This window comes from Pocillopora verrucosa, chromosome 14 (genome assembly GCF_036669915.1).
Source record: "Pocillopora verrucosa isolate sample1 chromosome 14, ASM3666991v2, whole genome shotgun sequence".
Lineage (NCBI taxonomy): Eukaryota > Metazoa > Cnidaria > Anthozoa > Scleractinia > Pocilloporidae > Pocillopora > Pocillopora verrucosa.
In genome coordinates, this window is record NC_089325.1 from 6483950 (window position 1) to 6496485 (window position 12536).

At 38.0% G+C, this 12536-nt stretch overlaps 3 protein-coding genes and 1 non-coding gene across 4 annotated transcripts; 1 reads left to right on the forward strand and 3 right to left on the reverse strand.

Annotated features, from left to right (window-relative positions):
• Positions 1–1009: 1009 nt before the first annotated feature.
• LOC131794834 (UDP-glucuronosyltransferase 2B1) lies at positions 1010–4424 on the forward strand. The gene is made up of 5 exons (XM_059112400.2): positions 1010–1422; positions 1809–2418; positions 2828–3034; positions 3473–3761; positions 4032–4424. Exons 1-5 carry the CDS (start codon positions 1255–1257, stop codon positions 4312–4314), a joined length of 1557 nt encoding a protein of 518 aa, XP_058968383.2. The 5' UTR covers positions 1010–1254; the 3' UTR covers positions 4315–4424.
• A 126-nt stretch (positions 4425–4550) lies between these two features.
• LOC131794809 (telomerase RNA component interacting RNase-like) lies at positions 4551–7699 on the reverse strand. Its single transcript, XM_059112367.2, has 3 exons — positions 7380–7699; positions 6553–6666; positions 4551–5784 (listed from the first exon to the last, which is right to left on the reverse strand). The coding sequence occupies exons 1-3, from the start codon at positions 7674–7676 to the stop codon at positions 5677–5679; spliced, it is 519 nt and encodes a 172-aa protein (XP_058968350.2). The 5' UTR covers positions 7677–7699; the 3' UTR covers positions 4551–5676.
• A 526-nt stretch (positions 7700–8225) lies between these two features.
• LOC131794902 (pituitary homeobox x-like) lies at positions 8226–10355 on the reverse strand. Its single transcript, XM_059112472.2, has 3 exons — positions 10133–10355; positions 9518–9669; positions 8226–8753 (listed from the first exon to the last, which is right to left on the reverse strand). The coding sequence occupies exons 1-3, from the start codon at positions 10185–10187 to the stop codon at positions 8265–8267; spliced, it is 696 nt and encodes a 231-aa protein (XP_058968455.2). The 5' UTR covers positions 10188–10355; the 3' UTR covers positions 8226–8264.
• Positions 10356–11634: 1279 nt separating this feature from the next.
• Trnai-uau (transfer RNA isoleucine (anticodon UAU)) lies at positions 11635–11745 on the reverse strand. The gene is made up of 2 exons: positions 11708–11745; positions 11635–11670 (listed from the first exon to the last, which is right to left on the reverse strand). It is a non-coding gene; the product is annotated as a tRNA-Ile (tRNA).
• Positions 11746–12536: the final 791 nt, after the last annotated feature.

The following is a 12536-nucleotide window of genomic DNA, read 5'->3' on the forward strand; positions in this document are numbered from 1 at the left end:
CAAAAGTAAACGCGTGATCACGATTTTCCCGCCATTTTTTCGCGTTCGCCTTTTACGTAAGATTTTGTTCGCTTTTTCTCTCATAGAGTAGAAGTTAAATCGCCGGAAAAAGTGCACAAACACTACTACCTGTAAGTTATACAAGGGCAAATAAAGTTTCATGTTAAAAATCCTTAAATTGCCGCACTTCTCTTCAGTAGACAGCTGCAAGAGCTCGCGTTCACTCGTGAGATGGCTTCCAGTCCATAACGAAGTGACGTAAGCCCACGCGAATCTACAGCAGTAAGGTTCACGGTATCTTACGTGAATGGGTCAGCTGACGTTTGCCGTTTCACGTAAACGCGATGCTAACAATCTCTCCAATTATGCTGAAGCGACGGCTGACGTTAAATTGCTCCAAAAGTAACTGCATCTCGCCTCCAAATCACTGTTCCCGTTTCAAAGTCGTCTTTTCTTAACTGGCGGTGGGGAATGTGTAATGATCCTTTTAATTTTGCTCTTGTTATCTCGTCTTGTTTTACTAGCGCACAAATTTTGTTTAATACCTAACATTAATTACCATTCATTTATGTTTTTTTTAAAAATATGTATATATCAGTCATAAACCAAACAGTCATTTCAGTTCTGACAAAATACTATGACTCAGATATAACTTTTGCTGCGCGGGTTTGTCTCTTCGGCTTCCCGGAGGTGAATGGTACTTGATAATCACTTTCGATCTAGCCAATTAGCGGGCGCTATAGTTTACCATTTCCACAGAGTGACGCCTCACCCCTCTGCTCGTCCAAAGATAGACGGTTCAAGAATCTGAAATGGTCACGCGGTTGCTGCTTCTGAGATGTCAAGCTGCTACCTAAAAAAAACCATTGAGTATGCAGTTTTTCAGAGAACAAAGGCGGGGAAAACAACATGAAAGAAACAACATGTCAAAATTGACAACGTGGAAGTGACAACGTCGACAACGTTTAAGCATAATATCGGAAGCGATGTCTTTGAAAACAATATTCCACGGTGACGTCATTTCAAATGCTTTTGTTCATAGCAAGGCTTTTTAAAAAGATACTTCATTAAAGACCGGTTCAGCACGCACCTCATCTAACACATTCTACTAGGAGAAGTCCTTCCTTCATTAGCGACAGCTCGAAGGCGACAACTCGAAGGTGACAACTTGGAAGGGGCGATAACTTGCGACCTTTCTCCTCGGGGCGGTCTCTGGTAACCAGGTGAACTTTGACGACGCGAGAAAACCGTAACATGGCGACGCTTTCGACAATAACACTGTCTCTACCAACGCTACTTTTAGCTTTTCTATTTATCAACTCGGCTTTTTCAGCACGGATTGCAGGGTTTCATGCTATAGGAGGATCACAGTACATTAACACGAGGAACGTTTTAGAGGAACTGGCCTCAAGGGGACACGAGGTGAACCACTTAATTACGTAACACGAGTCTCGCTGCACGCTCACACAAGTTTATCTCACTGATTTGATGATAATCTATATTTTTTTTTTCTGTTATAGATTTATCGTACGGATGTACCAATTTATGATGATAATAGTTATGATTATTACAATTAAACAATAATACTAATGATGGTGCTAATAATAATTCTTTCTATTTGCTATTACTATTATTATTATTACTAATGGTCTCATTTCAATGTTATTAGGAATTTTTTTTTCAATTTTGGGCACCTGCGAACAATATAACCCTTTTTGACTGACCAAAGTGATAAATTTCTCTTTTCAAGATCAATACACATTTAATGAGAAAGGTGATTTATTTAACTATGTACTTGATTTTGAAAGGTTGTACTGGTTGTTGCATCATCTTTTAAAAAATTCAAACCAAGTGAGAAAGTGCCACACAAGATTTACCAAGTGCCATATGAACCAGGCTTCATGGAGAAAACTATGTTACCACTTGAACTGGAGGGGAAAATGCTAGAGCTGATGTTCAAAATGAAAGATGTCTTCCAAGTTATGTGTGAAAGTGCCTTAACTTCTGCTGAAGTTCTGAAAGAGCTACAGGATTGTGACCTCCTCATTTATGATACTACCTCTTTCTGTGCAGCATTACTTGGTGAACGCCACAACATCCCCCTTGTTGAGTTGTTGCCTTTGTCTCCAAATGGCCCAGCTGCTTCTTTTCACATGATACCCATGCCACTTTCTTATGTTCCTGTTCTGTTAACCAGATTTACCGATAAAATGACTTTCATGGAACGTGTGACAAATTTGGCATATTACTTTGGTCAGAAACTATTTATCAGCATGGCAATTAACAAGCCAATGAATGCTCTTAAACTCAAGTACAACATAGTAGTTGAAAGGAGCTTTGAAGAAGCCATTGCCAATGTAGAACTGCTGTTGATACTTGCAGATTTTGCGCTGGAATATCCCCAACCTCTGTTACCAGGTAGGAAATGTTAGGGTGGCTCACAGTACTTCTTCTTTCTCATCAAATTTTTACAACCACAAGCTATTACAACTCTACATCAGTTACTGGTAAAACTATTAAATGACATATGTTTAATTTCAGAATTCCCATTTACTAGTGAGGTAGTATTGTCACAGACTTTTAGGAGTTGAAAGAGCATAAGATTCTTATCCCAAGAGTTAATTGCACCTGGATTTAGCTTAGAATTTTTCCTGATTACATTTGGCACCCAAGGATTAGGGAATTGAAGATTCCAAAGATTTTTCAAGGTTCCTAAACAGTAAAGACACAATCTTGTCTCAGTTCCTATTCCAAATCTAAGAACCAGAATTAGTCAAATAACACATTATAAAAGATAAAAGATTTTTCCACAACATGTCTTTGACAGGCCAAATCATGATTGGACCACTGAATGTGAAAGATGCTCAACCTCTCCCCTCTGATTTAGAAGAATTTATCAGCAATTCAGGAGATCATGGTTTTATCATTTGTTCCTTTGGTTCAATGGTGGCATCCAGCCTTCGAAGGGAGAAAGTAGACATGTTAGCTGCAGCGTTTGGAAAACTGAAACAAAGAGTTGTTTGGAGAATTAAAGGTATTAATTTTAGAGTTATTGAAAATGTATTTTCCATCTGCTCTTACAATCTGAGTTACTTCTTAAAAAGTCATTTATTTCATCAATTGATCTGATCAATGCAATTGTCATTCCATTTCTCTGTATATCAAACAGCAACATGTTGATGCTTACTCCAAACAAATTACAGTCATGTTAACTGCAAGTAACTTCAATGAATAAACCTCGATTCCAAGAAAATGCAGCAAGCAAATGGCAACAGATAACTCAGGAAAGCAAATTGGAGTAAATGAGAAAATTCAAGCAATCAGCAGCAGACAAAATTTATGTTATCCACAAGTAAATTGCAAGTAAGGAAAATGAGTGCAACCAGTTTGCAATTGGAAAGCTCAGCACTGCTGACCAAGGACTCAATATCTTGAACTTGACTCTGATATGAATCCTTTTTCTCTCTGGTAGGTTACATCCCATCTGATCTCAGCTCAAATGTCAAAGCTATGGACTGGTTACCCCAGAATGATCTTCTGGCTCACAAGGACATCAAAGCTTTTGTCTCCCATGTGGGACACAACAGTCTTTACGAGTCTGCATATCATGGAGTTCCATTAGTGGCATTTCCACTGGGTGGAGACCAGGATAGTAATGCTAAGAAAGCAGAGCATTTAGGCATTGGTTTAGTTGTGGATCATAAGAGCAACAATGATGTGAAGCTGTTTGAAACAATTGAGAAAGTTATCAATGAATCACGGTGTGTAATGTGGTACATTTTGTAAAATCAAATGTTTTATTATGATCAATACCTATAGATTATATTAATAGTAATTTCTTGGCGATCATGTTTCACACCTACCCATTTTGGGATAGTCCATGATTTGATGGTAGTTGCTGCATCATCAGCACTGGACTTGACTAATTGCATAATGACCAGTTGGTTGTTCTTTTTCATTATATGGAAAAACGTCATATAGCATATAACTTAAAAAATTTCTCAGCTAAAAAAAATCTACCCTTTCCACAGATTTAAAGAAAAAGCAAAGCACATTTCTGGTTTGTTGAGGGATCGTTCACAAACACCTCTTCAAGAAGCTTGCAACTGGATAGAATACACACTCAGACATGGCGGAGCTAAGCACCTCAAAGCCCAAGTGTTTAAGGTCCCCTGGTATCAGTATTATTTACTTGATGTTATTGCCTTCCTGTTAGCAGTAGCAACTGTTACTCTCATTGTGATACGATTAATATGTAGATTTTTATGCTGCATGTGTTGTAAAAAGGGTGATGGTAAAACTAAGAAGGATTAATTTTACTATCTTGTTAGTAATCCTCTCCACTCACATCTTAAGATAATCACCCTTTCTCACACAGCCCCTTCACCCTCACCAACACAACAGGCACATCATTACCAAAGGCAGAGCAAACCATTAAGGTCTCTCTGCCATGCAAGTAAAACACATATGTAATTGCCAACTTGTTACGCACGGCTAATGGTGCTTTTGCAAGTACCTGTGTACTGCTAAAGCTAAGAAAAGGTCACAAATAAACAGAAATGCTAAGCAGTTTATTTCCAAACATTGGAAAAGCTCAGACACTGTGTACATTTTACAAGACCCTGAATCTTAAATATTGAAATACCTTACAGAACTACTTCTGCTACTGTGTTTAATATGCAAATACATCTATATATCAAAGTGTTTCTTCTTACAGTGAACAAACATATGGTTGATAGTTTGACCAGGCAATAACAATCAATCATGTAGTGTGATTAAGCAAGTAATCACATAACATGACAGACAATATGCAATCCCCCCAAAAATGAAAGTGATCTCTATGGGAGCAATGAGTGTAATACAATAATTAAGCATCAAAACTGAGCTCCAGATTGCGAAAGTATGAATGATGTAAGCTGCAACCTGGCAACCTAGCCTTCCTATGTTTTCCTTCTGGAAGCAATAATATTACAAAAGAAATTTAACTTGAGAAAGATTTCAATAGATTAAGTACCTAAATATTGAACATTTGCAAAAGTTTAGGGTCTAAACTTATCAGAAGTAAAACACAATTTTGAAGACTTATACTAGGGGATAAAAAGATAATTGCCCTTAAGAAGTATGTAGAGTTCATTTCCTGTAACTTTGACAAAATAAAAGGCCTATACACTGTATGTATCCACTCTGTGGAAAGTCAAACTAAACTTACATCAGAGTGTAATTAATAACCTAGCTCCCATTCAGATTAAATGATGCACGAGAAACAAAGAAAAATTGGCGAAAAAGAGCAAATCATAGATCCATCCTACATTGCATATTCAGTTCCCCTACCTCAATACCCAAGCTGTGTTGTATCCACAATTCATACCACAAGTACACTAGCTGAAACCTATCCATAACCTAACCAAAATACTACATTTTAACACTCCGTACACCATAGTTTAAATCGTCTACCCACAGCCTAAAACCTATGATGGGATGAATTCAATAGCTGGCTCTTTGTTTCTCTCCTTGAGGGTTTGAGATCAAGACATGACAAACTGCTTAGAAGAGTTAATTTTCAGGTTACAAAAGGATGAAATAAAGTGACTTTTTGAATTTAATAGTTTGATAATTTTGAAAAGATTTAATTATGTTATCCTAAATTTTACAATGCAGAGAATCTTTAGACATGGGTCATTTCACAAGAGGTGTAACTCTGTCACTATCATCTGAACAACTCATCTCTTTATATTTTTTAACTTCCTCCATGTAAGCTTTCCATGCTGAAGATTTGCTTTCTTCCTGTTAAAGAAAAACAAACAAACAAGGATTGAAAAGTTGGCAATAAACCATGTTCATTTATGCTGGGATGGTTCTTGCTTTGCTTTTTAAGCAACATTGCTATAGCCAAGGGGAAGTTGCATAAAAAATTTAAGGGAAACAAATGGTAACAGTGGCAGAATGATGATGAAGGAATGGTTTATAGTAACTGGATGGCTGATGATGAATTGTTCTGAAACACAAGTAGGGTCCACTGGATTCTAGATTCTTAAATATAAGGTCTGGGTTCTAGCTGTGAACAAGTCAGTGTCATACACTTTGGTAAAACAATTTACTCCTGTAGTCCTCTGTCTTCCCAGGGACCTTATTAAGTACTAGATACAAATACAATATATTTATAAATAATAAAGAGTTCAAGGAGGGGGTGACCTGCTGTAAACTGGCTCTACCCCATTCTTGCTAAAGTAACCTTGGTAATCAAAAGAAGCTACTTAACCCCTTTACTCCCAAGATCTTAATAGTAATTCTCCTTACTGTCTGCCATATAGTTCTTGTGATGTTAGTTTGGAGAATTTGGTATTGGATCAACTAATAATCCCCTAATTAATATTTTCCTTCATTCTCATCATATGTCTGTTAGATATTGTATTGATATTGTGAGGAGAAATTCTGTCTTGGTCATTCATAGGAGTTAAAGAGTTAAGTTGATCTTGGAAACAGATTTAATTTTAAGTGAGATTAAAAGCAGAGACCCTAACTAACATAAGTTAACAAGTAGTGTTCTGTCACCTCTTCCTGAGCCTTTTTCACTGCTTCAGCTGCTTCTTTGTCCTTCTTCATTTTCTTTGCATGGATCTGCCGTGACGCACCACCCATCTTTCCAACAGTAAATTGCCTCTTACCCTAGATTTGTTAGATTAATACTAATACCATAAGACAACATCAAGCCCAAACAGCTGGTAAATCCCACTTGAAATGTTTTCCTTCTGTACATGATTAAAACCACCTTGCAACTAGTGAATTGAATCCCAATTTTTTGGTCAATAAAAAATATCATTGACTCAACCAAACAAACAAACATGCTATCCGAGCTGCATGGTTTTGATCAGACAACAAGCAAGAGTATGTACCCAAAGTTCGAAAATGCCAAGTCTTCCTAAATCAAAGTTAAAAATTATTTTCATCTGTTGACAAAAGCAATGGAAGTGCATTGCAATGTAGAATGTTGGTGTGCAACCCCTTGTAATCTTATAAAAAATTGAAACAATTTCAACTTTGAAATAAGACAAGAGAAGAATAACCCTTTACACCCTAACATAAGTATGTATATTATCCATACTGTTCTTTATACATTTCTTAAGGTGCTGACGAGGAGAATTTGTTTACCAATCAAAAGCTTCTTTCGTTGGTGGTCACTTCCTTTATTCTCATGACTTTAATGTGTGATTCAGGGGTGATATTGTTGGGAGAAATTAGATGCTAGTCACCCTTAGGGTTCTTGAGATATTTAAGATTATATATCTTTCTCGTTCAGCCGCGCAAAACGAAACATTCCACATAGGAATGTTTCCCCATAAAAGTTACAACTCTATCATTCTTTCCTCACTAAACCAGACCTGCTGTGTTAATGGAAGCGAAGGCCCAGGAGCTTTTCCATCGTTATCTCTCTTTGTACACGATTCTTTGTCCACTGTCTTTTCGTCTTTCTTTTCACAACTTGTACTTTGCCCAACCGTACTTTCAGATTTCGACTGCAGTTTTTGAGACTCTGCTTCCATTCGTTTCTTAAAAAGTTCAAGAAAGCTACCGTCGTTGGCAAATGTGTTTATCACAGTCGGAGTACTCGTATTTTCTCCCGTAGTATCAGTTTTAGATGGCAATCGCTTGGCCGTTTTTTCCTTCACGGACGCCATTTTTCTGCGTGATAGATGACGAGTGGAATTTCGCCGAGACTTCTGGGTTTTTCATCCTCGCCAAGAGAGGGATTGTGACGAGTCACCCCTAACTAGTTTCCAGTGTCCTCACCGTTCGATTTATGGAAGTTTCGCCCCGTTGCGGAAGTAGGACGAGGCGGGCGAACTTGTTTTACTTCAGGAAGCCCCCCCTCACGAAGGTGGTATCGGGAAAACTTGGTAGACGTGCAAAGGGGGAGTCCGCAAGGTGAAAATTAGTACTAATTCCGAACCCAAGACAATTAATTTACTATCACAATATCCAGATGCTAACTGCTATGGGACTCAACAAACAAAACTATTCATTCTAGCAAACTTTATTTTGTTGCATATGAGAAAGTACAGTAACGATTCCATTGCTCTTTCATTAAAATCTCCTTCAACAACGAAACTCTTAAATGAAATTCGACAGACACAAAAAAGAATTTTCCACTCCGTCTAAAAAGGCAAATCGAATTGCGTGTGCACTGACAATGCTAAACTAAAAGCCTTAAAAAATATTGATGTAACTGGATGCAGTATCTTGAATTATTTATTTAATTCATTGTTTTAATTTTCTCGCTGAAAAAACGATGCTAAAGTAGCAGCGGCTTGATAATCATCGACAGAGTGACGGCCTCCATCACTGTCCGAGTCAGAGGAGGAATGTAGCTTGGGCTTAGAGGTGACGCTGCTGTCTGGTGAAGGAATGGGTCTGGACGAGAGATGTGTTGGAACATATCCGCGTGGATTTGGAAAAAAAGTCTTGCTAGAATCTTGAGAAGCAGCACAGGACATGTTTGAATACTCCAGGCCGAGAAGCCCGCCGGGTGGGAACCAGGAAGCGCTTGTTGTAAACGGATGATAAAATGGGCTCCACGGCGTGAAAGACGTTTGGGTCAGCGGACTGTGTGGTATAATGGCAGATGATGCTTGAAACATTGTACGCGCACTGAAATCTCGGTTGTCTAAGTGCATCTCTGAAGCAGTGGCAACTGGAGCGGGTTTGTTTTTTATTTCATGTTTACGCCATCTAGCTCGACGGTTCTGAAACCAGACCTGAAGATAAAAGAGGTTTTGTTGAGAAAAATCTCACAATTACTCTGCAAATAGTTTTCCCATTATAGGCCACGTGCAACCCCTCCATTTTGAAGTTAGCTCGCGTGCGGAATCTGAAATTTTTACGCAGCACACTAACATAAATTTTTGTCTCGCTTATTTCATTTTTACTTGCGCGACCAGAACATCGCAGAAAAAGAAAAAGAACGCGTAGTCTACTTGGGTTATCACGACTATTCCATATACAGCTAAAGAATTATGACTCAAATTAATCATGATTAACCGGAAGACTACAGGAAGGTTAATGCCCTTTTGACACCAGCAAAACACGATGAGCCAAGCCAGGTAAAGTGAATAAAAATAAGCAACAGAAAAGTAAAAAATAAACTCCACTTATAGTTAACAAACATCAGTGAAGGCAATTCCTTTAAAAAAATGTTTAAAGAAAAGTAGTGTTCAACAAAACAGCTTAAATCGTGTTGTAGTGTTGGTGTGAATGCGGTATAAGTTGCTCAATTTACCGGAAGACTGAATGGAAACTTGTCAACTTCTGGATCATGTATAATTTGATTTTGACCATCCACGAACTTTTTGAGAGGAAAATGCCAGAATTCACTAAATCTATTCCATAAAAACGGTCTAACGGACCAGCAGGGCTCTCACGAATTTTAAAGTATACCGTGGTTTACAGTTTTCTTTCAGGTTGCTCCCTTGTTGTTCAGTGTCGTGGGGTGAAGATCGTGACAGGAATTTGAATATCTTACCTGAATTCTGTCCTCCCCGATGTTAAGTTCTCCTGCAAGATTCTCGCGTATCTTGATGCCTGGGAATCTTTCATTCGCAAACGATTCTTCCAGCCGATCCAACTGTTCGTCGGTAAACGCTGTTCTTCGGCGTCTTTGACGTGATCTGTCACCTGAAAAGAAAAAAGACATGTTAGTGTTACCGCTTATTACACATCTAGTTAGTTAGTCTTCATCATGAGCTAGCTGAATGACATATGGTTAAATTAGCTTCGTTCTCTTTGCATGTCAATAAATATTCAGTCAGAGCTCAAGAAATTTATAATCAAAGGGAAAAAGAGACTAACAACTGGAAAGTTTTTATATGTAGCTAGCAAGGTCTTGGTAATAAACCGCGCTGTGAAGTTTTAAATTCTAAGCTTCCTTGTAATACCCAGAAAATTTATATTTTTGGTTTGACGATCCATCGAAAAGCTTAAATTTGACCGATCAAAGTTGCTAGACATAAGCCTAGCACTCTAAACAGCAGTGATACTGCACTCAATTCTGTTTTCACCATCATATATTAATCGTAAATGGATTACTCTTTAGAAGTAAAGGAGTTTTCGACCTCACACGTCTATCGCTGCACCCTACCTTCGCTTTTCGGAGCCGATCTTTTGATTCCTTTTCCTGAGTTCATGCTGGACATGACAAATTATCAGTTTAAAGAGGGGTTTAGTAGTGAACAACTCGTGCAGTAAGCTTCTTTCGCAAGTAAGAATGAAATGACGGTCTACGACGTTGATTCCTTTAAATAGCCCATGACGCGCGTCGTTATAAATTAAGGCGGGGCGACAAAACTTTCCATACAATAACTCTGTTACTGACTTAATTAGGAAATTAAATCTCACCTCTTTGATATTCACTTCCTTTTCATCGTGTGAGTTATTTCCCCTTGTTCTGCATTTATTCGCACCTTATGTCTTAAAAAACAATTATCTTCGATTTTAATTGGGAGGTGTCAAAATGTTGCTGCGTGTAAGAAAACGGTTATTTCGTGCGAACTGCATAAAGTTCTATTATCACAACCGTCAGGGTTCTGAGTAATGAAACATCGTTCCTGATCGAATTTACTTTTGGAAATCAAAAATGATGGCAAAGTTGTATCATAAGTGCAAAAAGCAGAGATAGTCATTAGTGTTAGAAACTCCAAGTAAAGGCGTTTTTGATATCTTCAAACGCTGAAGTGAAAATTTCATTTTTGTTCTTATTGATTTAATTAGAGTAATGAAATGATAGAACTTTTAAGGATGGCAAATTATGATTCAGGTTTCTGGCGTGTTCCACGCGTTCAATGAGTAAAAAATGAGCGAAATATTAAACAGCGCCACGGTAGCGCGTCATTTTCCAATTGCGCATCGTTTCAGTTACTTACTGAACGGCTACAAAAGGGATACAAACAGTTGGTTCACGCGAATATGTCGAGTGTAGGGTAGACAATAATTGAAATAAAAAGAAGTTAAGTTTAGAGATGCTGAAAAGGTTTTTAAAGAAAAGATTTATTCTCCCGGGAAAATGATGGAATAGCTCACTTGAGATGCAGAAAGATCAAACAATCTTCGCATTTGATTTTCACCACAGATTACAATCTTTACAATTTGGTAACTGATCCTTAAGAATTTTTTTTCTTTACTGGGTTAAATTGGCGCTAATATTTTCGTCAAGGAAAAAGCGGTTTCTTGTGAAAATGCTCCCATTCAAAGATTAAGGTGAGAATCAGAAAGTGTGAAAAGTTCGGATGTGCCAAAATTTTCATCCTAAGATCTCTCACCGATCATTTCATGATATTTTATGCTCAATCGTGATCTTGTAAATGCTCCTGCAACCAGAGCCTTTCTTGAAAAAAAGACTGGTGGATTTTAAGTGCCATTCAGTCCCTGAACGTAGAAGATCTGAAAATTTTAGTTGTTTTGGAAGAGATGAAACGGTAAATGTAGAAACATTTCCGCTGGAAGCTTTTCTCCTTCCAAACCCTAAACATAGTTAATAATCCCCTCGATTAACTATGCCCTAAAACAGAAGTGGTGATGTGGAATTCATTAATGCGCGATCCAAGTTACTGCATTTCTAATGTGGTCTTTTAAAAAAAATTCCTTTGCTCCCGGGGGGTCTCGAACCCCCGACCTTCGCATTACTTCAGCACCCTCGGCGGACAGCGCCTGTACTGCTTATAAGTACGACGCTCTAACCAACTGTGCTACGGGAGCTTGGATGAAAGAATTTCCTAAAGATAAAATCTTATTGGTTAGCTAATGCTTCGGAAAATTAGGTTTTGTGGTTGCATTCTACCGATAATTTTCAATCATTCTTATAACTCTTAAAGAGCGCATCACCATTACTAAGTTAAGATGAAAAACGAAGCATTCATAACATATAGCGCACATCTTCCGGTTAACTCGTCTTCACGCGCGCGCTTGGTATAATGGCTCATAAGCCATGATGGCTAAGCCAATGAAAATTCTTTAATTGCATTATCTAATGATCTAGTTTTTAATACAACCCAATATCTGCTGTAGATATTGGGTTATCATGTCAACTTCACAAGGTGTTACCTAAATCTGATAAACTTGGCTATTCTCTTTATCTGCTTGGATAATTGTGTATTAAAGTTCTGAGAAGGTTTGTTTAAATCCCCTACTAATTGAGTTAAAGGGTTGAATGCTGCACAAGAGACTGAAGGATTCGATGATCACTGAATTCTAATTTCTTAGTTTCACACTCAGAACATACTTTATTATCAATGAAGTTTTGATCTGATCTTCTCGCAAAATCTTTATCATATGCTTCCTCCAAGAGGGACAACACCTCTGTTAAAAAGGTTTAGCTGTCTCAAACTCGTGTAGCCTGCAAAACAGGTGCTGTTTAATAGCGTTTTTTAGAGAAGCGGAGGCCTTGCGCTCGGCGAGTGTGACTCCGCTTTGCGCTTAGTTCGCGTGATTCGTAAGGATAAATTAGATGTTAGCAAAAGTCACTCTAAGGGCAAAGGGTTGACTGCCAT

Coding starts and splice junctions, on each gene's coding strand:
- LOC131794809 (XM_059112367.2), bottom strand. CDS start 7,676: ATGGCGTCCGTGAAGGAAAAAACGGCCAAGCGATTGCCATCTAAAACT. Junction 6,667..7,379: donor CGCTTCCATTAACACAGCAG/GTCTGGTTTAGT, acceptor TAACAAATCTAG/GGTAAGAGGCAATTTACTGT. Junction 5,785..6,552: donor TGAAAAAGGCTCAGGAAGAG/GTGACAGAACAC, acceptor TTTCTTTAACAG/GAAGAAAGCAAATCTTCAGC.
- LOC131794902 (XM_059112472.2), bottom strand. CDS start 10,187: ATGTCCAGCATGAACTCAGGAAAAGGAATCAAAAGATCGGCTCCGAAA. Junction 9,670..10,132: donor ATCGGCTCCGAAAAGCGAAG/GTAGGGTGCAGC, acceptor TTTTCTTTTCAG/GTGACAGATCACGTCAAAGA. Junction 8,754..9,517: donor TCGGGGAGGACAGAATTCAG/GTAAGATATTCA, acceptor TTTTATCTTCAG/GTCTGGTTTCAGAACCGTCG.
- LOC131794834 (XM_059112400.2), top strand. CDS start 1,255: ATGGCGACGCTTTCGACAATAACACTGTCTCTACCAACGCTACTTTTA. Junction 1,423..1,808: donor TGGCCTCAAGGGGACACGAG/GTGAACCACTTA, acceptor TGATTTTGAAAG/GTTGTACTGGTTGTTGCATC. Junction 3,762..4,031: donor AAAGTTATCAATGAATCACG/GTGTGTAATGTG, acceptor CCCTTTCCACAG/ATTTAAAGAAAAAGCAAAGC.